At 41.9% G+C, this 25,915-nt stretch overlaps 1 protein-coding gene across 2 annotated transcripts; it reads right to left on the bottom strand.

The window, feature by feature from the left end:
* Positions 1-3,117: 3,117 nt before the first annotated feature.
* LOC118228300 (calcium uniporter protein, mitochondrial-like) lies at positions 3,118-23,132 on the bottom strand. 2 transcript variants are annotated; one of them, XM_035419733.1, is made up of 9 exons: positions 22,789-23,132; positions 17,712-17,720; positions 7,491-7,560; positions 7,088-7,258; positions 6,365-6,469; positions 5,872-6,032; positions 4,656-4,859; positions 4,140-4,256; positions 3,118-3,960 (listed from the first exon to the last, which is right to left on the bottom strand). In XM_035419733.1, exons 1-9 carry the CDS (start codon positions 22,897-22,899, stop codon positions 3,883-3,885), a joined length of 1,026 nt encoding a protein of 341 aa, XP_035275624.1. In that variant the 5' UTR covers positions 22,900-23,132; the 3' UTR covers positions 3,118-3,882. The 2 variants fall into 2 exon arrangements, with proteins under 2 accessions (XP_035275624.1, XP_035275625.1); XM_035419734.1 differs by lacking the exon at positions 17,712-17,720 and having other exon boundaries at positions 22,789-23,130.
* Between the last annotated feature and the right edge of the window lie 2,783 nt (positions 23,133-25,915).

Below are 25,915 nucleotides of genomic sequence, written 5' to 3'. Positions count from 1 at the left end.
ATATTACTAAAATGATAATCCAAGTGTTGTGATAAAGTAGAATAATATTTATGATAAAGATGAGCAACTTTAAGAGAAAGCTAGCCTTTTGAACATTGATACGTACCTTTTCCCAATCCTTATCATGGGAAGTAGGTCTGCCATCTGCTGGTAAAATTGCAATACACAAAAAGACCACTGCAATTTATTGTGAATGGAATCTTGAAACTATGCCAGATTATTTTCTTTGATTTTTTTCACGACTATACTTTGTTAATCATTTATTATTTTGTTGATCATTAACAAAATCCCCATTTGCTTCCATCAGTGATTCGGCATAGTTGCATTTAGAGACTCAAGTCTGTCTTTACGTTCCTTCAGATCCCTGGTGTTCCTCATGCACTCTCTTTGCTTAAATCTGTCCTAAGGAGCTTGGTGGTCTCTCGCTATCCTCTTGCCAACATATAATTTCTATATGTTGGCAATGCCCATGCAGGCTTCTCCTCCATTTTACTCACACTGAAGGAGGCATTCTCAAGAAGTGGCCAGTAGATGCACCTGTCTTTAGCCTGGTCAGATACCAGTGCTCTATGTGTGGTGGAGATGAACATCCTGTTGCATATCTTAAGTATCAATGTATGCAACTGAAATTGTGCTTTACTCTCTAGTTATTGATAATTTTACAACGGCAGCAGTCATTTTAGCAGTTATATTGCATTTCACAATGTATTTACGTAAGATGAGATGAGACTCCTGGCCAGTAGTCTGCACAGCTTACAATTTTCAGGCAAGTACATTTTTAAAGCAAGTGCTTTGCTTAAGGACACCACAGTACTGAGATTAAAATGTTCAAGCCCAGGTCTTTTGTCTCTACATCACACCGCTACTAATTATAAGCATATCTACCTCCTGTTTATTATAACCCATATTGCTGTTTGCTGTAAATACAAGACCTTGGTTTTAAAGACCAGTTGCATACTTAATTACACTTGTGTGTGATAATGTGTCCTCTGAATGTTAGTTCAGTTCAGAATTGACCCAAAGCCTGTCCAACACATATGGAGAAAACTATTGCCTTGTGTTTTTGCTCTCAGTCATATAAAATTATGCTGAAAAATAGGAGTTTCCCCCAGTGAAACTTTTTCACCCATTTTAATTCTGGCAGCTAAGATTGTACTTTTAGGCCCAGTTTGTAAATGCATTGTTCCAGTATTTCCATTTTTGGGAGGTAGGGTTTGGAGCTGGTCTAGAAAGATTTAAACACCCTGTACTGAGGAATTTCAGAATTGTGTCAACGTCATACTGGTTAAACCCCACAGGTTTGCTTTGGGAGTGTTCAGAAATGAGGGTGTTGGCCACAAGTGACTGCAGAAGTGGTGGACAGCTGACGGCACCGGAATGACAAAGTAATTCAATCCCCCATGACTTTAGCTACGCAGAAACAAACACGAAAGTCTTCTATTAATACTGTGCCTGAAGGAGCAAAAGAGGCCGATGAAATGATTTGCTTCTGAATGAAACAGTGTTGTGAGGCACGGGTATCCTCTGGATGGAACTGCCCCCTTTACCTTTACAGTTCTGAAAGTGCATCGAACACCATCCCGAAACATTCATTTTCCAGTTGATTAATATTTTCCCCCAGCAATTCCATGCAAGTTCTATTAGTATTATTGAATCCTCTGGTGAACTTGAGATTTTGGCTTCTTCAGGCAATACCGTGTTGTGCCATTTCTTTTTCTTTAGGCTTGTTACAGTACACATCTCAAACAACAAAAATGTATTGAAGGTTTAACATGTTTATATCCATATTATGACATTTAACTTTACAAGTCATATAGGAAGACGTTTTCTGTCATATTCAGCATTGCTTGTTATCGTCTATATGATAAGGGATGACTGAATAACTGTGTCAGACACAAATATATTACTGGCTGGAATCTGCTAAATAAATGTAATGAATCTTCCAACTCCCATGGACCTAGACTGAACAGGAAACAGGAAAAGGGAGTATGCAGACGTTTTACTTTTCTAGTTAATGAGGAGATTGTCCACTGTAAATACTTTTTTCCAGACTTGATTGCCTCTCTATTATAAGACAAGGCTGGACCTTTCCTTCTCAACCCAACAATATAATGGAATTTCAATGCAGGAGCATGTGAATACAGTTCCTGACCTTCCAAAGCACTGGAATCTAAAGCAGCTGAGGACCAAAATGGTTAAAATTAGGTATTAGCACAAGTTGTTTTGAGATATATTCTTACTCCATTTTGTTCTTTGCCCAAGGCCATCCCCAAACAAAAATGGCAGAAACTGTGACCTTGTAAAGTTGCAGTAAGGGAATTTTTGAGAAAAAACACTAAACACAGATCTTTTTTTTTATTGTTAACGTGACTACAGCATTTAAGGAACTCGACAAAAATACAACCTTTGTCCTGGAAAATGTATGAACCCAGTAGTTGGAGTTAATATTTGATTCTTTCTGATGGCACCACTTCACTTCAAATGTATTATTCTGCTCTGTGATTTGGGACTGCAGTTTAATGTCCTGCACTGAAATCTCAACAGATACGCACCAGTTTTTAAATCTCCTTCACACCCATCAGGTATCTCTCCAACGTTTCCTTTCAGCAGAACAGTTCAGTATTTCATTACTTTGTATTGCATTAATTTATCAAAAGCGCTAGTAAAGAGCAACTTAAATCCAGAATGTAAGTGTTTTTTAACCATTTAAAACATTTGTAGGAGTGCATTAGTATAAGAAATACCTGTCTGAGAAGTCATTCCACATTTGATTGATGAAGTGTCCTTGTTCCAAGGATGCAATGGGATAAAATAAACAAATGAAAACACTACATATGTAGGAGGTATCATGCTTGAAGTACTAATTCACAACAAAGCCGTACGTTACTTTAGATGATGAGTATAATAGTGGGTATTTTTAACCCACTATTTATTTGCAATATTTTCTATCATTGGGAGACAAAAAAAATCATATTTACATGATTCCGCAGAACACAAAAGTGGATTCCGGGATTCAAATTCTAAATATGCCCTTGGCAGGGAGTAAGGGGTGAGGTTTTTTAGATGAAGCATTGACCGTGAACTTTGGTGTGAAGAGAACTAAATAAAGAGACTACGTGTTGTCCAGTTTCCTTCCTTTATTCTTTACTGTTCTGAAAGGTCATAGAACATTATTAAAAGAAAGTAAGTACCCAGGACTACCTTTAAACTTGTCTTGGTTTAACAGTAGGTAGTAGTACCCAAGTAGTAAGTCATACTTTCTTGCTGGTCTGAACATGCTTTGTTTTTATCCTTGACTGATGGGCAGAATTCATTCGTATTTCTAGCCTACTGTAAATGAGAATTCAGATTGAGATTTGCATTCAAAAATTTGTCCACTTCCTTTACTCCCTCACGGTTCCTTAATTTCACCAGAGCAGTCCTTGAAAACAGGAAGACCATGTTTGGAGGTGTCAAGACACTCCACAGCGTATTGTCCATAGATGGACTGTAAACACTAAGACCACTGATCCTTAGCAACCCATTTCCCACTGGCTGCGATCACAATGACTTTATGCTGCTTAATACCATAGAATAGCTACTCTGGGCAACAGTCATGATATGAAAGTCAGTATACGGTCCATGATATTCATGATTTAAGTGTTCTGCCCCAACTATGTTCATGACAATGAGTTTTTGGCTGTATATCGGAGGTATTCAAATAATATTGAAGAGACGTTAAAAAAAGGCACCATTATCAAAACTGAACATGGTGGAGGAAGTCCTGTCATTAAATCCTTGGCTGTGTGTATGGCTGTGTTTGTGTCTGAGAGTGTGTGTGACAGAGAGTGTGTGTGAGAGAGAGTTTGTATGTGTGTGACACTGTGTGTGTGTGTTCACTCCTCACTCCTTGGGTAAGATCTGTTCCAAAGGCAGTTGCTGTTGGATGGGTTTCTTCAGTCTTCTCAAATCCTCCTGCACCTGAGGACGCAGAGAGCAAGCCTCATTACCGAGCGGAAAGTGAGAGTTCCCATCATCTGTGACAGCACTATACCTCAGCCAACGATTCTCACAGTACTACACCTGAAGCCGAAGACTCTACCACCAGTGAAAATACAACACCTGAATGAGGGATTCTATCGCCTGCGAGAGTGGCATACCTGAGTCAGTTCACCTCTCAGCTGATTGTATCTCTGTATGTCAAAGCGCTGCCTCTTGGCCCCTTTGTAGAAGTAATGCAGGAACTGCCTGTCTTTGGCGTCAGGATAAACATAGTCCTGTGGAAAAGAAACTCGGCTGTCAGTGTCAGGCGATTCTCGTAGCGGCCTAAACTGCACTACAGCGCAGGGACACAGACTGGGGAGCAAAGGGCCCATTAGCTGATGAAGCCCCAGCTACGCTAAGAGACAAACAGCTCTTAGTCCCACTGCGACATTCTGCAAATTATTCGAGGAAAAGCACACAAGAAACTGCATCTGTTAGGCATCAGGACATTCGGCATTCTGCTGACCTGGTGATTTGGTTTGGCTCAGAGTACCAGGCCAATTTTACAGTGTGAGAGGAAGGACTCAGACAAACGTAATAAAAGTGACGTCAGTTTGTGTACAATGTAGACACAGAACCCACACAGAGTTCCTAAAGCTTTACTGCAGGTTAATGTCAGAGTGGACACTGACCTGCTTGGTGAGGACAAAGTAAGCGAAGACCCCTATGCTGGTGCCGTAGGTGATGAAGTAGGTGACGGGCTCCATGACGTCCCAGGAGTAGACCCACCAGGTCAGCCAGCCCAGCGCCCCGCCCTGCACGGACAGCAGGGCCATGCCCACCCACAGCGCCCTGGTAGTGGAGGAATCTGCCCTGTGTGCGAGCGTGGCTTTCACCTGCTCAATGCACACACAGACACACACACACACACATACATACATACATACATACACAAACACACACACGCACACACACAGACGCACACACGCACACACACACAAACACACACACACATACACACATGGACACACACACACACAGACCCACACGCACACAGGCACACACGCACACATACACACACGCACACAGATGCACACACACAGAGATGCACACACAGACGCAGGCACATACATGCACACATAAACACACACATACAAACATGCACGCACACATACACGCAGACACGTTTAAACACACTAAGATAGACAAATGAAGAAATCCACACTGGACTGGTAAAGCATGTCACTAATCAAACCAAATTATGAATGATGTATCCACCAAAGCAACAACAACAACATTCAATGTGACACACGTGATGAATGCTAACTTCACATCTATGAAATCTGGAGTGGTGAAACCAGCTTTTATGAGCATTATCAACATTACCCAAACTGAAAAATGTAGAAAAGCAATGGCTGACTACACAAGGACAATATAAAAGTACTTGTATTGTGCACCCTTCCAAATTAACAGAGGACACTGCAGTGGTGGGACAGACCAACAAACCAAGCATCCCAAAGTAGGGATAGAAAAGAAGACAGAAAAGACTAAAGTTATTTAAAATAATAAAGAAAATCCTCCCTCACAGTTCAAATTGTGAATTATTACTTCCCAGTACTGACAGATTCAGTTATTGCTTGCCTGTCACAGGTCCAAACACAGATGTATCGAGGGCTCTCTGCCAGGCTGTCTCAGAATTAAAATACGACAGGCCCATGTTCTCTTTAGAAAGCCATTCACATTCTGGCAGAATAGATAAATGGAGGGAAAAGGCAATCACTATCCAGTTCAGAATGATTACCGCCCGTTACCTTACATTGTGTCCACCCATGTTATTTGTCATGGTGGAGGGAGGTGGCACTGTACTGCACTGTACACTTGGACAATGCAGGGGGTGAAATATCCTACCGTCTCCAAAGGCGACAGCTCCTGCTTGAGCTGATCAATTTTCTCCAGCAGCTCCTTCTCCTTGAGCAGGTGATGACCCGGGAGGTTCATGGCCATGTGCATCATGTGGATGACAGTCTTCATGTCGTCCGCCTCCATCACGTGCTCGCTGGACACTTTTTCTGAGACAAGGGTTGCAAAACGCAGGAACAAGTTAACAGGCCGGGCTCGGAGCGGGAGGTCGAGAGCTGGTTCGTTTGTCCTGACTCTGAAGGTAGGTTCAGGTGTGGAGAGGTAAGAATCGGGCCCTTTTGCATTACATTACAGGCATTTAGCAGACGCTCTTATCGGGAGTGACTTGACACAACGTTTTACATAGCATTTACATTACACACCTTGGTCAAGGGTACAACAATGTCCTACCCAGGAATCAAACCAATGACCTTTCGGCTACAAGCCCAGTTCCTGACCCACTATGCTACACTGCCGCCCCATAGTGCCTGTGTTGCTTCACCTGGCCTTGGAGAGTGGACGTTGTAGGTGACATCGTTGATGACCAGCCGGAAGTCTTTGTCGAGCAGAGTGTCCAACGACGTCGTGCAAGACACCCGCTGTCCGTCTGCGGGGTGGATGGCGACCGAAAACACAGACGGGATTGGTGGCGATCAATTAGCCAGGCAAGGAACCGTTCAATTAATCAGTCATTTTTACAAACCGTCCAGCTGTGTACTGCATGCATATTTAATAAAGCTATTCAAGGAAAGTACCTTTTAGTCAAATGCCGTCTCTGCCAAGGATATAAGCCTGCAAGCCCTCTGGCTATAAAAGGCCAGTTCCTGAACCCCACTGCTGTCAAATTCATGAGTCGCCCATTAAGCTTAACTGAGAAATCGACCCAGACCCAATGAAACTTCTACTTGCCTTACATACACCAGGGTAGGGCAGTCCAACCCTGTTCCAAGAGATCTACCATCCTTTAGGTTTTCATTCCAACCCTAACAAAGCACACCTCGTTCGACATTCTCATTGAGCTGCTGATTAGTAGAGTGTGGTGTGCCAAATTAGGGTTGAAATGAAAACCTACAGATCTCCGGGAACAGGGTCGGGCAGCCCTGCACTAAGAGTCTGATGGGCGCGGTGGCAGCGGGTGGAGCAGCACTACCCTCAGCACAGTGCGCACACCGAGCGTGGCAGCACGGCAAAGAACGCCGGTTTGTGTGGCAAACGGAGGCAGTACCTGCGGTGAACACGGTGGCAGAAGACACGCCCGCGTCCTCACGCTGGATGTCCTGGATGAGGTCACCCACGCTCATGAGCATGGGCCGCAGGAAGAACAGGCAGTCCTCCTTCCTGGAGGGCAGCGGGATGGTCAGCACGGGGCGGCCGAATTTATACCTGATGGAAGTATCTACGGCATAAGAGAGCAAACATAATACATGAAATTAACTTTCACGCAGTGAATTAATATACAAAATATATCATTTTTGAACAGGACATGAGGACCGCAGATGCAATTGACCTCTAGAGAGGAGTTCTCAGACGACTGGATACCCTGGGTTTCTACCTTAAAACCCACCCATCAGCCAATCAGGCAGAGGAATAACTGACAGCACAGAGACGGAGCATAATGACAAATGTACCATTGGAGGGCGCTGTTGTGCTGCAGAAGAGAACGCTTTGATGTCCCCACTGGAGCTGTTTGGACTGGATCTAAAACATAAGCAGAGAAAATGTGATTTTACATCCATAACGACTAAAACCTCCTCCTGAAAAAAATCATTAATGGACAGTGAGGCTATCCAAAATGAAATTGAATCGCAATGCTCTGACCATAATACAGCATTATTCTGCCATAACTTATACAGATCCCGTGGGACCTAAGTGGGCAAGTTGAGGGGTACTTTAGAACGGGATTATATTTGAATGGAACTCTGTCAAATCCCAATGCTATTTCATTTTTTCAAATCACGGGTGAATATATAGTTTCTCTTAAAAAGTAGCCTAACTGTTAAATAAAGCCTTGGGTGGGTGTGGTGCTTCTGACAAACTTCCTGAGGAATTTGCAACTGTACCCATTACTGTATACTTAAAGCCAGGCCAGTCAAAGTGTTTTTCTTGGTGCCAAAGTTGATGTACTGATTGAATCGACGGCAACAGGCCAGTATACAGCTAATTTTGTTGATGCACCCTTCGGGGAAAGATGCTGCTTTTAATCAAAGAAAGCAAGATTGTGCAGTATTTGTAATAGCAAACATTTAAGACGAAAGGGAATACTTGTTGCCCTTTATTCAGTACTGTGAAGTGGTATAGCTAGTTAGAAGAAATAAATCCAGCTTTATTTACTCCAGTTTTTTTTACAACAGAGGCCAGTGTGTTGCATGTTGAGGCGTACAAGAGCATCCATAACTCCGTGAGATAAACTAACCACATTTTCATGCCGTTACGAGGTCACCGTGTTCCACTCTTTATTCTACCCCTCCATGTTCCACTACCCTGTTCTTCCCTTCAGTGCTCTACTCTCCTGTTTCTAGTTTCTACACCCTCGAGGGGGTGGGCTGGCCGTCTGACAAGATGAGACCAAGTCCACCCCCCCAGCCACGCCCACCCGCCCACTTAATCAGCACCACCTGCTGTAACATCTCAGACCAGCCCTCCATGAACACAGAGTGAGGCTCTCTGGTATCGAGAAGACATTGGATGCCTGCCACACTGGCGATTCTGTGTTCTACTCAGGCGCAAGCCATATGATCTCCATTTCACAATGAAATGAAAGGTAGGCTAGAGGCTTTACGGTCAGAAAAAATCGAACCAAAGAAAAAAGGCAGTAAGATTCAGTGTAGTTAATTTCGATTCCAACGGATGGCAGCAGTTTGGCTCTAATGTACCGTCTATATAATGGGTAACCTCTGGTCCAAAAGCTGAATCGATAACATTAGCTCAAGACACCCCATTTGCTTTGCTGTTAAACTGAGCCTGTCAAGTTATGAGTCTCTTAAGATGTCCGGAGCTGATCCGATTCCTTGTGCTGTCCGTGTGTCGAAAGGAAACAGACTCGCCGTTAGCAGACAGACAATGCAAAGCACAAACTCTGACGCGCAAAATGCCTCGTAAACACACAGTGGCCAGGTGATAAAATCTTGAATAAGGCAATTAAGCAAATTGCCTACATAAATTCAAGAAGAAGGCTGATTCAAACATTTAGTCGAGCCAATTCACCCACTACAAAAATCAGATGCAAGTTTCTCTTTTTCTCTTCACAGATGCCTGCAGTATGGCAGAAACTTCCTCTTGCCATTTCTTTTTATGCCATTGCAATAATCCTGCCTATCAGGTGAGGTTATGGTGCTTGGAAAAGAATCAGTACTTCAATAATGGTTGGGTATAAATTTTGCCTCAGACAGGTGAAGTAAGCTATATCTTGCCTCCAGTAAGGGAAAGGTGCATTACAGAAAGGAATGTTCTAGCCTCAGTCAGGGTCAAGTGCATTTAAGCCACTGTGAGGAACAAGGCCTTTCAGTAATGTAGTGAGGTCATCCTAGGTTGCCATTCTCTATCTGAGTGACTAAATGTCTTTAAGAATTAAATATTTATGTTCTAGACATTCTTAAATGAACACACGTAAAACAGAGAGTTAACAGCTCTCAGTGCCAAGAATGTATCATCCAAGTTCTGAATCCAAATACTGAATGAATATGCTTAAAACTAGGCAAATTAGTTAGATTAGATCTAAATATTCATCATTTTTAATAACGCAGTGTGTTTTGTGACTGCGGTTACCTTTTTTATTATTTTTTGAGCAGTATAAGTAATGCAAGTGTAATTATATCTATTAACTGGATAATTAATCTTAATTCCTGATATTAACAAATTGTTTCAATTTAGACTCATTTTTGAATGAGTGTATTTTGAAATGTTTCACACAATCTTACCATTGTATAGGCCTAGAATGTGCCTCAAGTAGGCTAAAGAAATGCTTTTTGGTATTAAAAAAAACCCCATTGTTAATACCCAACTCAAAAACCCAAGCGTAATTTTACACCTGTAAACCTAACTTCCTCATCAAATTTCAAGTCACCATTTCAAACTCTCAAGTAATGTGCAACATGTGTAACTATGAAAAACATTGGTTTGAAGTCATTTAAATTGTGCATCTTTACAAAACCCTAATTGATAACGATAACTAAACGTTCCCTATTCAACCCAGATTTTTACCAAATAGGCTTAGATGCTGAAAACTGAACATTTGCAACACAGAATTCAGTGTTAACTAAGCCATTACTATCTTGCTTTACACATTTTCTGTACTAGACACTGCAAGTAATAAAGCACCGTATGCATGTGTAAAAATACTATATAAAAGGCACAAAAATTCCAGGAAATTATACGCTCTCTGTATTTTGTGTGCAAGGACACAATAACAGGCTTTTCAGTTCTCAGAGTGATTTCAAAAGCAGTGCAGGCTGGCCTCAACTTGTCCATCCTGACTGCTGAGCGGATCACGGTCTAGACTATAATCAGTCCGCATAATGAGGGGAACATTGACTGCCACAGCTGTGCTGTTATGGACAACCACATGAGGCACATGAAGTCAGCCATGTGTGCATTCCATAACAACAGAATTCATTTCCATTTGCTAACTACATACCCAATAAGATTCAAATGTGAGTATTATGATTCAGCTAACACGCCCACGTGTGGTTTTTCTCCACTGAAAATATCCTAATAAATGGGATTTTAGGAAGGCCTATTCATTGTAATTCTGAATGTTCTGTGTTGCTAACAATCATTTTCAATGGGGTTCCCTGAACAACTGCCAGCTGAATAAAAAAAATTATGGATCATACATTCGCCTCCCCAAATAAACTCAAATTCTCAATTTCTTTTTACATTCTCTCATATAGTTTTTCTGCTGATCAGGCAGCTCCTTCATCCTAACTCGTCACTGTCAGTAAACTTTTACGGTTGCTTCTATGCCCATTTCAAATCCCAACATATAACTGAGCACAAAAACAGCATCAACGACTGAAAGCTTACATCTGAACAGCTATAAGCTAACTAGCCTGTTAAATTGAACGTATTAAATAAAATTGCCTAAGCTGTTTAAAACTGAAAATATACATTATGCGTGGCAATTCAGAATCGCCAGTTTGAGCTTCATCTGCCGAAGTGTATGTAGCCTTCAACTTCAAGTTTCTGAAAAGCCCTGAGGTTGTCACCAGTTTAAAAAAATCATTGTAGAAAATCTATCCTATATGCAGAGTGGGTTACTGCAAGAGGACATGGGGACCTTCAGATTTCCTGCAATTCTTCTCACTGATTGTTCAGCACAGTAACACAATGAGAAAATTAGGATGATTTGGAAAATTAGGGTTTTCACATTTTTTCCCAAGTAAGAGTCGTGCTATTTGTCTCTCAGAAAGAACACGATTTTATGTGGCAATGCGCATGTCATGAGTGCACGTTCAACAGCTGGCTGACTGATAAAAGCTTTTTTTTTTTCATTACATTACATTACATTTATTTGGCAGACGCTTTTATCCAAAGCGACGTACAAAATAGTACACTATTGCCACTGCACTCCTTCCTGAGGAGAAGCCAAGGCCTTCGGTACAGCACCAAATAAAAGTCTCATCTAAAATAGTATAATAAAATGTAGCCTATAACATACTGCTACCAATAATTATTCCAATGACACATCTACGTGTTGGTCATTGCCTTCAGTTTCAGTTGTTACACCCTTCCCTTCAGGCACTGATTTACCGAGACCACGTCTTTCACAAAAGCAGTTACGGTGTGTTCCCACCACGCCCGATTCGCACACTATTCAGTTCCCACCCATTTCACCTTCACAAACGAACTCTTGGTGTATTACACAGGCTCACCTAGCAAAGAAAAACAAAATGGTGTCAAAAAAGGAAAAGTTAGCTTGGAACATCACTTTGCCATATCTGAACAGGACGGGTAGAAGAGGAAGGTAAAACACAGAAGGGTAGAACAGGAGTGTGGAACACAGAAGGGTAGAACAAGAGTGGAACAAAGAGGGGTATAACAGGAGGGTAGAGCACAGAAGTGCAGAATAGAAGAGTGGAACACAGAAGGGTAGATCAGGAGAGTGGAACACGGAGGGGTAGAACACAAGAGTGGAACACAGAAGGGTAGAACAGAAGAGTCAAACACACAGGAATAAGACCTGGCAATAGAGGGTGGATAAATAGCAGATAATCTGTATAAGAGCATGGACCAAGTAAGCAGGTGCTGTAGTTACTGAAAGACTAGAAGTGACATTTTATGGAGGCAAGACATGGCAAGTTTTACACTCATCAGTGCATCCACAGCATTTTTCCACTGCAGATACATTTTCTTAATTTTGTTTCCAGCTGTTTTCCTGCATTCCCTGCCCAGGAACAACAGCTGAATAATTCTGTAACATCAGCAACCTGAAAAACCCACCAGGCCAATAAACTCATTCTTTCCACAATACATTCCATGGTAAAACCTGACCCAAGAGACTATAAAGGCCATTAAATAGATTACTGAACATAACTTTCTAGGCAGTAATGCTTACATAGGACAAATTACATACATTAAGCTATAACAGTTGAATGTTACAATTAATAATAGATTGAAAAAAAGACTTGGGCCTCCTGCAATGGGCAGTGTATCTAAACTGCATCCATGCTGGATGTAGGCTAGAGGGTTCTAGACAAGAGTACGGATACCTAAAATTGGACGGCAAAACAATACTGACTTTAGAGTTGTAAATCACTGCTGATTTTATTTTTGCCAAAATCAAACAGCCAAAATACAGAGCAGTGTAACCCAGCTGGAAAGAAACATTTTTAATGTGAACATAAAGAAACAAAATGAGACATGATTCTGAAATAGCTTAAATCACACAATGCAGCCATAATGTGCATGCGTCCACAACATTACAAAGAGGCCTTTCATCCTCCCTTGCTGGAACATCTTGCGTCACAAGAAAATGTCCATACCCCCTACATTATTGGCTGAGAAACTCTGGCCACTGCCCACAACAGGATAAAGATCCACCTTCAGGCACAAAAAAAAACTCTGGACTTATCCAGTGGGCTGATGGGTATAGTACATTACAAACTTTAGGGTGTTTCTGTTCCTGTTTTCCTGGAGATTCCATAAGATTCCAGGAGCCAATACCCAAGGCATACTTCATCAGCGCATTTTCAGCGATGGGCATCGGAGTGTGTAACACCGCATACCGTTTTACTGATGCCTATAAAACATCTGTCTGCACGCCGTTCTAAAAGGAGGAGAACAAAAAAAACCTCAGAGTCAGGCTTCAAAAAGACACGCCTTCCGTTGTTCCCTTAGCGCTCGCTCTCAACACGGGAAAGAGTTCGCATATCCTGTAAATTGTAAGTCGCCTAAGAGAAAGGCTGTCTGTGTGCGCACAATGGTACAGCGCATTCCCGTCTGGGAGTGGGTGTGACTCAGAGGAATCCAGAGATGGCCTCAAGCCATCGTGGCGTTGGCTGGAATGCTTCCAACGAGAGCCAGCTTGCTCCCTGATCGAACTGCTTCAGAGGAAGTTGCTTGGCCGGTGTGGGAGGCCCAGTGTTGTGAAATGCGCATCTGGCCACGGCAAACATCTGACTTTTTCTGACACGGAACAGTAACTCACTGGGGCACTGCGGACATTTTATTACACGTTTCACACATCAGTAGCGATGTTGTGAAATGGAGCCCCACTATTTAATTCATCTTATGCATTATTCATATTTCTATTCAGGGGTGTCAGGCAAGGGTGTGTTTGCTTGATTAACATGACAGGCTTAACAAATAGGTACAGTTATACCCTCTGATGAGATACTACATCACATGGCCACGTGTCCCCACCCACACAAACACACTCACACAAACACACACACAGAGTAATTTTCTTGGTCATTACCATTCTATCCAACGTTTGCCCAAGCATATCCACCACTGATGCAAGCATAAACACAATTACACAAACACAACAGAATTTCAGTGCCAAAGAATAAATGATGACCAAATTAACACACAGTAATAAAGGTAGATGAAAAGGATTTGGGAAGGTGGGTGAGTGGTCTAAGACTTTACAACTGTACAGTAAAATGAACTGGATGTGCTTTGGTGCATGCAAAATCTAAAAAACAAAATGATCCATTTATTATTTTTGCAACATTACTTTATCTTTAACCAATATCGAATACATATTTAATGCATTATTCAGTTTATAAAGCAGTTACAAAAAGAACCAAGATATTTAAGCATTAAAGTCATGGTTTTACAATGACATCAATAATAATGCAGTTTAACAACAGGTAATTTAATTTAATTTAATCTAACAAACAATGAACTATAAAAAATATATCCATAACAGGTTATCATAACACTGAGTTAAACAGTCAAATCAAGGTTCATACACAGGCAAATGTATTTATAAATCAAAACATAGTTACTCATCCTTACTCTGAACTGCAGAGTGTGAACTGCATGAACTCCACCACCACCCCTACCAAAGCCAATTTTAAACTGAAAAAAAAAAATATATATAATGAAGATGAGGAACTATTTTTTGAATTATATTTATATATATATATATATATATATATATATATATATATTTCAAAAAATAGTTCCTCATCTTCATTTTGAACTACTGTATGCTAAAAAACTCCTAATGAAATAAAAACTACAGAATGTAGGCTAACACTAACATGTTTTGTTGTTTTTTGTTTGGTAATACTTTTTCTCCCGTCTTTGTTGAAGCCCCACTTTACTTGTATGTTTGATTTGCATAGGCTTACATAAATTAGCTAAACAAAACATCCAAAAGCTTCCCTGGGTGGAATACATCTTCAGCTTTCATGTTCTTACTCAAATTTCCCCAAGTTGTATTTTGTGCAGACAAGCTCCTGCACAGGAGCTAGCAGCGGCATCAGACGTATCCAGCATTAGCCTACAGCATTGATTTATGCACCAGTAACAACCTAATTTGATTTTTGAAAGATGAAATCATAGATTGCAAAACTATTTTCTTGAAATAAAGGATACTCTCACTCGCTGTCTCCCTGCAGGTATGTGTGTCTAATTGAGAAACTTGGTGCTGACTTCTGAGTGGATGGCATCAGAAATAGGAAAAAAGATCAGAATCATAATAATACTGGATAAATTCGGGAGGAGAAAACATATTCGAGCATTGGCGAAAATGGTATTTGTATTCAGCACCACCCCTAACGGGTAGTGCTATAGGCCTACCCGCAGGATAATAGAATGAAATAAAACCCACAGACACTTTAAGGTGTGGTGGAATCCAAGCCAGTGTAAATAATGGCTGTTGAACTCATCGGCTACGATGTCACTAAAAGGTTGTGAACACATAAAAAGGTGACAGCCTTTTAAAACTGTACCACAGAGTAAACCCTGCATTGTTTACCAAGCAGTGCCACGGCCTGCCATGTTAAAAAAAACCATTTGGCTTTCGTCTGAAGTGCTTGCCCATTACAAGCCAATAGCATTTATTCAGAAACGACATTCTGTCACTGTTGGAGTTCATTAGCTTCTGCACAAATGAACATTGAGACGTATCCTATTATTTTCTGCATGTAGAGATCCTGAACAGACCAGAGGATAATATGTGGACCATAGGTATAGCCTAACTGTAGACTATGGCAACCTCCTGACACGAGGCAGAGACACTGACTAGACAGAGATGTTAAAATGCTTCAAGTTTTTCTATATCACCTTCAAGCTGTTCAAGCTACTTCGCCCAACATTTGTTAGTGGCCAATATATTAAAGCAATAGACAAAACCAAAATTGTGATACGGTAATTCCAACAAGCTGAAATCAGCGCAACAACCAATTAGGGACAAGCCACACTGTTCACACATTTCCACACACCATAGCCTGCAATGTGTGCTCTCAACATAATGGCGGGGATAAGCAGCCAGCAGCGACCATTTCGCTGCTGCAAAATGTGGCTTCAGCATTGCTCTCAAAGAGACTGGAAACGGCCATGGTCCCGATGGCACGTCTGAGGGATTGCGACCCCCAGGAGCGCAGTGGAAATGGAGTGGCGTTAGGCCTCATCGGCCATATAATCACAGGCAGCCGATCCGAGCTAATCGACATGCGCAGCACGTAGCCGACTGCCACACAGACCTTGCGTGACATTCACACATATACTCACACAGGCGGGGAAAAAAAGCTAACATTTACTTAAATGTAGCTACCGCTACCTGGGGACCGTCCTTACACACGTCTGATAACCACCCTTTCCAAAAGGGTGACTGGTAAGCAGAGAGGTTTTAGCGGACGGCGCTATGGAAACACGGGTAAAAGACCCACTAATGGGACTGGAGCGGAGACGTCGGCCGTCATCGAGACAAATGGCCTCGGTATTCCGCGGGCCGCGCCATTATGAGCCCTGTCCGTTGGAGAGGCCCACCCCCCCCCCCTGCCCCGCCCCCCGCCGGATCGGGGGCCCTCTCCGACAGCCCCGTTATTGCGGGCGCCTCCAGTTTAATCACCGTCACGATGGAGGGGACAGGTACCGCGGCACGGCGAGGAGATTAATCGCAGGTAGGTGCGCCTCTGGGAGACGAGGGAAAGCCATGCATCTAAAACGCGCGCGTGTGCGAACGGCCAAAGGCGCCGTGGGGGTCGAAGGTGAATTACCCAACCGCCCCCCCCCCCACCCCAGAGAAAATGATTTGTATGGCGGTATTTGTTTCGGGAGAGGACAGAGAGGGTGCGGGGTGATGGCTCCTCATAAATCACGCCAACCCCGCCGCTCAACGGCTCCTCGCAGGCAGACCCCGGCGCGAACGCTCAGGATCGCACTAATGAAATGGACTGCACCACAGCAATTCAGACAAAAAGCCGAGGCAAACAGACAACTGACAGCACATATGAATGCATCACATGTCCATTGAGAGTATATTATAATACTGATAAAGTGCATATCATCATTAGCCTAATTGCACTACCTACTGCAATCATGTTCAATATAGGCCTAATATTCGCATAATCTTTAGGCCTATTGAGTCCTGAATATTTTTACAATAATAAAGGTCATAACTGTAGCAGGGCAGTATAATATGACAGCAAAGATGATAATATTCTTATTGGGCTTGACAGATCCATGCAATACATTGTGGGAACTGCAGAGCTGTGACCTACATGCCAGCACTCACAAGCTCTCCATCACAGTACTTGTTTTATTTAGCTACCCACTGTAGTAACTTCTTCATTTCTGAATACACCAGTCCGTTCTTTTGAATAGTTATTCACTAGTCCCCTGCGATGTACTAAACACATTAAGTCCCATTAATGTAAAGATATTTGGGAAACAGGCAGCAACATCAACCATCAAATACTAAATTTTCAGCCTATTTTAAAATTATTGGCATTAAAGTGATCATGCCCAGTTAAATTTGTCACATAATATACTAAACAGGACAATCAGGAGACAGACATCAGCAAACATCGCAACCCAAAGAGAGGGAGTCTCTAGCAGTAGTCCATTGAATATCTACAATTACGATAAGACTACAGGCATACTTGTTTCTCACCTATCCACTCCCATCTATTGATTTTGAGCTGTCAGCACCTCCACAACTTGCTTATTCATAGTGCCATTTAATCACCAAGAGGGCTGTTTTACTCTAATTGAACAGTTAAGAGAGAGAAAAGGCTAAGCCATTCATAGACATATCTGTATGGACCTCTTTTCATCCATTACTGAATAGCTCTCATGGGCCTTTAATTTCACCTCACTCATCAACATTACTGGTGCAGCACTGGCCGCTGAACTCCAAGTGATCAATAACACAGTCACCGCTCAGTGACTCTCACCTGCCGTTCCTGAAACGACAAGGAGGGGGAGGGATGTTTAGCTCTCAGCGTGATTACATGGAGCTGCGAAGACATCAACATAAATATGGATTTTTTAAATTTTCTTTTTTAATCAAGGCTATATCAACATAACGTAATCTCATTTAGGCCTAGCCAGTGAACTAGTGACCCCGCTTTCAATTATGTTATAAAATATTTTAAATTATTTTAAAAGAAACCAATCCATCTGCCAATCTGTTTACAGTGCATGCATGTCAAAATCACTGCATGCACTCAACTGAAGTAGTGCATACAGGTGCAGTGAGCTATGAAAGTCAGTGGCAAGTGTGGTACGCCGTTATCTCGCCAACCACCTCAGGCCCACAGAAGTTGGATCACTGCAGCATGCCGTGTCATTCATTCAGAAGAACAAACTGTGCTGCCAAACCTGTGTAGACGTCTATGTTCCGAGGGCGTAATCAGCTAGGAGACAGACTGAGACAACAAAATATGGTCTCTGGCCGACTGTCACAACAACAACAGTCTTGGCTGTTGAACTGATTTCAAGGTGCATGATGCGTTTATGTTTTTGTTGTAAAAAATTCACATAAGCCACCACAATAGATCAGATTTTTCATATCAGATCAAATGAGATTACTTAGTGGACTACCTCATTAGATAGGCTAATTGACACTTGGCAAACTAACCAACTTGCTACTTAACCAACTAGCCAAAATGCATCATCCCACATCACTGCTAGCATGTTAAGCTTACATTGTTAACTTCACACCTGTCTCATATTAGTGACTTAAAGGCACAAACAAGTTTATGGGTGCAGCTCTCATGCTTTCTATAATCTGTCTAGCTAACGTTATCCAATTATAACAGCGTGCTGGACAGTTTAGTAACAGTTTAGTGTAGCCTAATATTACCAAGTAAAGAATAGCATGAATGCATGTTGGAACGACCATTCACAAGACACAACATGCCAGCAGGTAGCTGTCTAGCCAGTAGCAACCATTAGGCCTACACGTTTGCTATTTTGGCTATTTTTACTAGAGCTGAGCAATAGCTGTCTTAAAGTTGACTGTGCTGAGCTGTACTGGTATTGCTATTTAACTGCCACATTAGCACTCTGATGAACTTTACGGTGTGTCTCTTTTATTAGCAACTATTAATAATGTCAGTTTATGTTGAACACAGGTGGAACTGGCAAAAAAACAGAAATTTTCAAGGCCTGCATTTTTTTTTACTGAAAGCTATTACAGCCTCTACTGCTCCCAAGACACAGTCTTGGATCCAGTGCAGTAGATGATGGCCAGACATATATCAGCTTATCATTAAACCCTTTTTACTTGCCTAGAAATCAAAACCACCTCCACTATACATTGTTATGTAGCTCTGGGCATTGCATAGCCTCGTTAAATTGAGTGTAAATGATTACAATTTAACTACAAATGACATGTAGCCTTAGCTTTTTGATCACATTTTTGCCCACCATTATTTTTGACAAATGCAAGATACTTCAGACATATTCCCTCTTCTAGAACCCCCGCACCTTAACTCCCAAAAGCAAAAAATTTCATTTTCTTTTCCCAGAACTTCTGCAGGACTGTGGGACCTTGTGCGATGCAATTAAACTTTACACTTTCTCACTGACTAGCTCTGGGTATGCTAGTTCTGGGTCGGCTACATCATCACTCCGAATGCCGGACTTCTCCCGAAGGAGACTGTTCTAATTCAGGAGTGGTCCACTCACGCCCCACATACCAATTAGAATCACTCTTCCACACCAACTCAGCTCCGAGGGCCAATTCCCACCTGTTCTTTGTGAAACCTCATCACGCGTCAGTGAATGAAAACCGACCCATTTTTTTTCCTTATCACTGCGCATCTGGCACACATAAAAAAATGCTTTGAAATGATCCATGAGTTAATTACAGAGAGAAGGAGAATGATGACTGATTTGATTTAATAAAGCTAAGCTTAGCATTCCCATTCTGCCGTCAAATCAAAAATGCAGTCCTGCTTAGTCTCTGTCTTAAACTGCTTTAGCACGCAGTATCAGGAAACCAAATCATAGAAGAGAGTAAAAACAAAGCTTAAAATGCATATTTCATTTTTCAAATGCTTTTCAGTTCTCTATCCAAACACCATCAATTAACTGTTTTTTTTCACGCTGTTGCAGTAAAAACAATGAAGAGACTGTGACTGCACAATAACAAATCATGGCAATTTGACATCGGTCAATGAGCTAATCAACCCTGAGCCCTGAAGCTCGAAATAGCACTGATGGTTTAGATCAGTGGTTCTCAACTCGGGTCAGAAAGGGCCGGTGTGGGTGCGGGCTTTTGTTCCAACCAAGCAGGTACACACCTGATTCTACTAATCAACCTTTGGAGTCTTTACTAAGGACCTTGATTAGTAGAATCAGGTGTGTAACTGCTTGGTTGGAACAAAAGCCTGCACCCACACCAGCCCTTTCTGGCCCGAGTTGAGAACCACTGGTTTAGATGCTAGCACCGTGGAGTGTATCAATCAGGCCTGAAACTCATTATTGTCACTTGAATTTAGGGGTTTGTTTATGTCGCCTGAAATTTAGCCGTATTAAGTACAGAAAATGAAGGACTTCACTGCATATTGGCCTTCCATTTTTTGTAAACCTAGTCCATGACTGTGAACACGAACACAGAGACTGAGCTTGAGGTTATGGAATAATTGAAAATTCCGGATCACATGCCGTTTCTTTTGGGAACAGTTTACGGTCTGATGATCGGAACTGGGGAGCCCATTTTTAAATTTCAACCGAATCACACAGCGCACAATAGGATAAGTCAGGAATGCTTGGAAAAACACTGAAAAAACATTGCACACTGCTCTTTAAACAATGTGTTGCTGTAATGAATGTCCAATTGCCGAGGGAGGTTAACTGGGCTGCTGACAAGGGTTTGGTGTGATAGGGCTGCAAAATAAACTGCAACGATAATTACCAAATATTTCGGTTAATCACTGCCACCATGGGGTGTATCAGTTTCCTTTATCTTTTTTCACGCAGTAGTGAACATCCAAACTTCAGAAGCCATGTTGAAATGCTTCCAGGAAAAAAACAACATCGCTGCTATCTATTGTGTGTTGATATGACAGCCAAACAGAAACATAGGCATGCAGCTTCCATTACAGAGCACGGAGTTGAAGGTGGACCACAGCAACAAACAAAAAAAAACCTGTTTAATGCTGAACTCAGTCCAAGCTGCGTTCGCAACAAAGAAGCTTCTTACTGCAAAACACAATGATTCAAGTGAGTGAGTCAATGCAGCTCTAATAATGTAGAATAATGTAGCACTGCCCCTTTTTAGTTTTAAGAAACCTCAGTCCCCCATTGCTACATGTAAAAACGGATGTCATCTATGCCCCTGAAGCTCTCCCAGGCTTTGGGGACTAAACTGGGTTAGGAAAAATACTAGTAATACGTCACACAGTGAAATATCCACGCACTGTTGCGAAACCGGAAAGGTGGTTCACTTGTTTAAATGACAACTACGCTTATACATCAACTGCAAACCAATGCATGGATATTGTGCAGCCTGTCTTAACCCTGTAATTAACCCTGGAAGACAGCTGGCGGCCCTGAGAGCAGACAGAGAGGACTAACTCTCTGCCTCTGCTCCTCCCCCATCACCACATACTGGCTATTCACGGAATATTGTGCTCGCTGAACTGGTCACAAGTATCTAGGTGGCCAGAAAAACCTTCATTCGTGTGATTTCTTTAAAGGACATAGGACAATAATTATATAGTTTTTTTTTCTTCTTGGGCAATTCGGTCCTTTAAAAGGTCCGAACTATTTTTCTACGTCTTGATGCAAAACTGAAACATCTGTGCCCAGCTAATAATAGCACTTAATACCATCCCCAACCTTGTATTGGTATAATTAAAACTAATGAGTCTATTATAATTCCTCTAGAAACGTTGAATCCTAAGCAAAGGAAAATGCTTGGCTTAAACTGGCAACTTGCACAAGACAGTAGAGTAGAGGCAAACCCCCAGAAGAGAACCGCTCGTTTATGCGTTTTGGACATTTCAGGTTTTCCCAGTTTTGCATGAAACAGAAAAATTCTCCGTCTACAAAACTAAGCTCGTGTTCTCTCTGGACCCTATGTTGTCTTATGTAATCGGCAAATTCCACAAATGAAGCGATTGCTATAGTCCTGTAACTGTTAGTTCCGAATTCTGTGGACAGCCCAATAACTGAGCTTTTACGACTGTGTGGGTGAGATGGAGGCTGCGCAGATCAGCATTTTCAGAAGTGCAGTCTCCTAGGTGAAGCACATAACCGCTACACACGGTGATTCTCCATCCGTGTATGAGGAATTTATCTACCGAGGATTCTCCCTTTATGAAACTGGGACAAATGGGAAATCAACGAACGCAGTGCAGTGTTTACCATGACGGCGTAAAAGCACCGATATCAAGTAATTCACGAATCGCTTTCCTCGTACCATAAATCCCTGGATGAGAAACTCTGAAGTAGTCATAACAGCATTCCTCCACTGTGCGAAGGCCAACATCCATTTTGGAGTTATAGGCTACTTGACTGATAAGAAAACGCCGCGGTCAAAGAGCACAAAATACGCCCTGTGCCTACACCAGTTCATTGCTGCACACGCCCAATGTCCCTGTCACGGCAAACCAGCCGGGCTAGTCTACCCTGAGGACTCAAACTTCCAGAAACCATGTTAAGAAAAACTGTCAAACTACTATGTTCGGGAGTTCATCTACCGTGACTTCCTCTGACTTTATCATTGTGAAGGGAATGGATGAATAGAATGGTCTTCATGAATATGTTTAAACTAATATTTAATTTCTGCTAAACGAACTGCTAACAGCAATCATAATGCTGTCTACATACGTACATTTGGGGGTTGGCTATAAACCGGTGAAGGCATGCAAATCAAAATAGCCTAGGCTATTTCAGCTCAGGTCCCTTTCAGCTCAGCACAGATCAGGCACGGGGTCTTATGGAGAAAGTAAACACGTATATGCTACGTGCACGGTCTGTTGTCCTCCTTCAGTATTATCAACAAGTGCGCTAACTTACCTTTGAAAGTAGTTGAATTGGTCTTGTCGAGTTTCTAGCACCGATGTAGTACGGTAGAGAACATCGGAGAACTCCAGCGGATAGTTTGACAACCCTTCCCAACGAAACCATCGCAGCAAATTAATCCGCCCGCAGAAGAGCTAGTAGCATAATGCACGCGACGCAAAAAGTGAATTGTCGGATTTCAGACCTCGCGGTTTGGAAGATTTCATTTAAACCACGTTTTTCCCAATGAAACTGTAGGCTACTGCTGCGTCGACGGTTGAAGCACAAGGCGCAGCCTAAGCACAGCAAAACATTTCCTCTTTGCAACCAGCTAAGCATCGCCCCGCGTGCTCAGACCATCCTATTGGTGGATACAACAGTAAAAGGCATAGACGCGCTCTGTGATAAAAGGGGATGGGGTGTTCTGTGTCAGTCAGTCGGGACTCTACAAAAGTAGCTACGTGTTCCTTTGTTTAGTTTCGTTTCAGATCATTCTTTAATAAGAAACTGTTTTTTTTTCTTCCAGCGGTATTGTTATAAGTCAACAGTTGAAGTGTGTTATTACCTGCAATTATGTTACCGGTTATAATTTTCAAACATACCTCATCATTTAAGAAAAACAAAATAATAATGTTAAGTAGCCTATTGGCGTAACCATTCTCCGGTTTTGCGGGTTTAACGTTGGCGAGTCTTCCATTATCAGAATTACATTTAGCAATGTAATTTATGGGTCTCTACATTATCTTTGCAATAATATTATTTGAACTGGAAAAATGAACTTTCGTAGGACGGAGAAGGGTGCGGGCGGCATTGAACATGTCCTGCCATGCATGCTTTAACGCGTTACCATTGTGGAAGCTGGCCTGTCGTGTTCTTTTACATAGTCTGAACATTATTCCTATGTAAGTAAATGCCTTTGTGATGGTACATCCACAATTAAGCCGCCGCTGGTAGATCTCACTGAAGTGGTTTTTAATTCAATGTTTCCCCTTTTTACATGCTCAGTAGGGTATATCTAACTTTGGATTTGGCCTTTGGTTCTTTACGTTCTGCACCGTCTGTGCTAGGTCTGATGCTGAAAAATGAAATCCAAGACCAGATTAAATGGGACAATACACTAGAATGGCCAAATGTAGAGTCTGAATATATTTGCAACAAGCCATGTTGTAGAGTCACTATTCACCCCCAACATCTGACCTTTCTCATGCGTTTTATATTAATCTTGGATTGAAGTTTGTTGATACCCTTGTGCTGCCTACATCAGTGAGTCTGCTTTGTCTGCCTGCTGGGCTCTGGTGCATTTGGCTGTAAAAGGGAATGCGATTGCCGCTCTTACAAAAGCAGCCATCCGCACACAAACACACATCTCATCCAAGATGATTGGGATGAATGAGCAAGACATAGGATCGTTACAGGCCAGGGTTTCTTGGGAAGTGGGCTAAAATCGAGGTCACACAGACTTAGCTGAAGCTCGGCCGTTCACACGCTGCATCCAAGTTGGCATTTGCCTCAGGCAGGAAGACACTCCAAAGAAAGATGAGGCCAATGAGCTGATGCATTGCATTCAGTCACTTGTGAGTAATGCAGCCAAGAGTGCGGAATCCATAGAACAATGGCACATTGCAAATTCTGCACTTCCCTCTCTCTTTAGAGCCATGCCTTCTGTGCATTTCTAGTTAATGGCATTTTTATGGAATAAGGAAGGCTAGAAAGATACAACTACAATTTACAATTTAGGCATTAAGCACTTCTATTCAAAATGACTCACAGAAGATGCATTTAGCATGGCTGGAAAACCAACACTAAAGCTATAGTCAAAGCTAAACATCTGAAATATCCGGCAATTTTATTGAAAAACAGTCAAGATCAACCCTAAAAGACACATAAAATGTAAAGCAACAAATGTATAGCGATGCCAGGGATATACAGCTCCACTGAAAACAGCGTAACAGCAGGAAGTCAGCCTGCAACAAACTGCAAACTCAGTGAAAACAAATTGCGCGTACGCTTCCAAACTTACATTATGTGTGTTCAGGGTAATCAGTTTTCATAAAATTGCAAACAAATACCCATCCCTCTTCGTGGTGGCGGGTTGTTTCTTGTGGTTACTGACAACACAATATTATGGTTTCCATATGCTGTCCATCTATGTTAAGCCTGGCAGCGCAGTCATTCAGTTTTGGTCAAATCCATCTTCATTATCATGACAAAGAAAGAATAAAAAATCAAAGTAACGAGATTGAAGAAGCTTGTGAACTGAACTGCAGCCTGTCAGCAAATCTTCCTGCCAAGTTTAAAGAGTGTTATCAGCTGTGTGTGTAAGGATAAGTAAGAGTGTACTCAGCAGAAAAAATACGATAAGATAGAGTAGCATACACTTTATTGAACTCCATTTGGTAATTTGTCTTCTGCATTTGACCCGTCCTAGTTACTTAGGAGCAGTGGGCCGCCACCGTGCAGCACCCGGGGGCAACGCCGGTTCTGAGGCTAGTGTCTTGGTCAATGGCAGTGGCAGGAGTATACCTAACCTGAAATGAGTAGGTATACTGATGTAGTTATGGTCAACAGCAGGTCAACCCTAATGAGTCTGTTTTTTTTTTTTCACAGTCACAAAACCAAGGATTCTCAAAAATCAAACTCATCTGCATTTCTTATTCATTCTTGATGCCAAACAACCAATTATTTATTTGGCTGCTTTTTATTTATTTATTTATTTTTTTAGATTTGTAGATCTGTCAATAATCTATATCCCAGTGACTCTGACTGGAGATGATTTACATTTTTCCACAAATGAGCGTTGACTATAAGGTGGGAGAGATGGCGTGTATTGAAATACTTTTTAAATGTAGATGAGTCATCAGAGCAGCTGACAGATTAAGCAGGCAGAATCAGATGAATGAAGACAAAGTAGGAGCCAGGAGTAGAGGGACATGTTTAACCAACAGGTAGCCTGTGTTTTTGGGAGTGTCACGTGGCTCATTCCAGTACTAAATCCCAGAGATCAACCCCATAGACATGGTTAGGAGGTGTTGAGCAGGTTATGCACCCCATGGGTTTTTGATTGTAAATATTGTTCACTGTTAAAATGCCACAGACTGTGCCATTCATTCGGCTGCATAAGGATACTCAAACAAACACGTCA

This window comes from Anguilla anguilla, chromosome 5, assembly GCF_013347855.1.
Source record: "Anguilla anguilla isolate fAngAng1 chromosome 5, fAngAng1.pri, whole genome shotgun sequence".
In the NCBI taxonomy this organism is placed as follows: domain Eukaryota; kingdom Metazoa; phylum Chordata; class Actinopteri; order Anguilliformes; family Anguillidae; genus Anguilla; species Anguilla anguilla.
The sequence above is the reverse complement of the archived record's forward strand: the minus strand, read 5'-3'. Positions and strand labels throughout refer to the sequence as shown.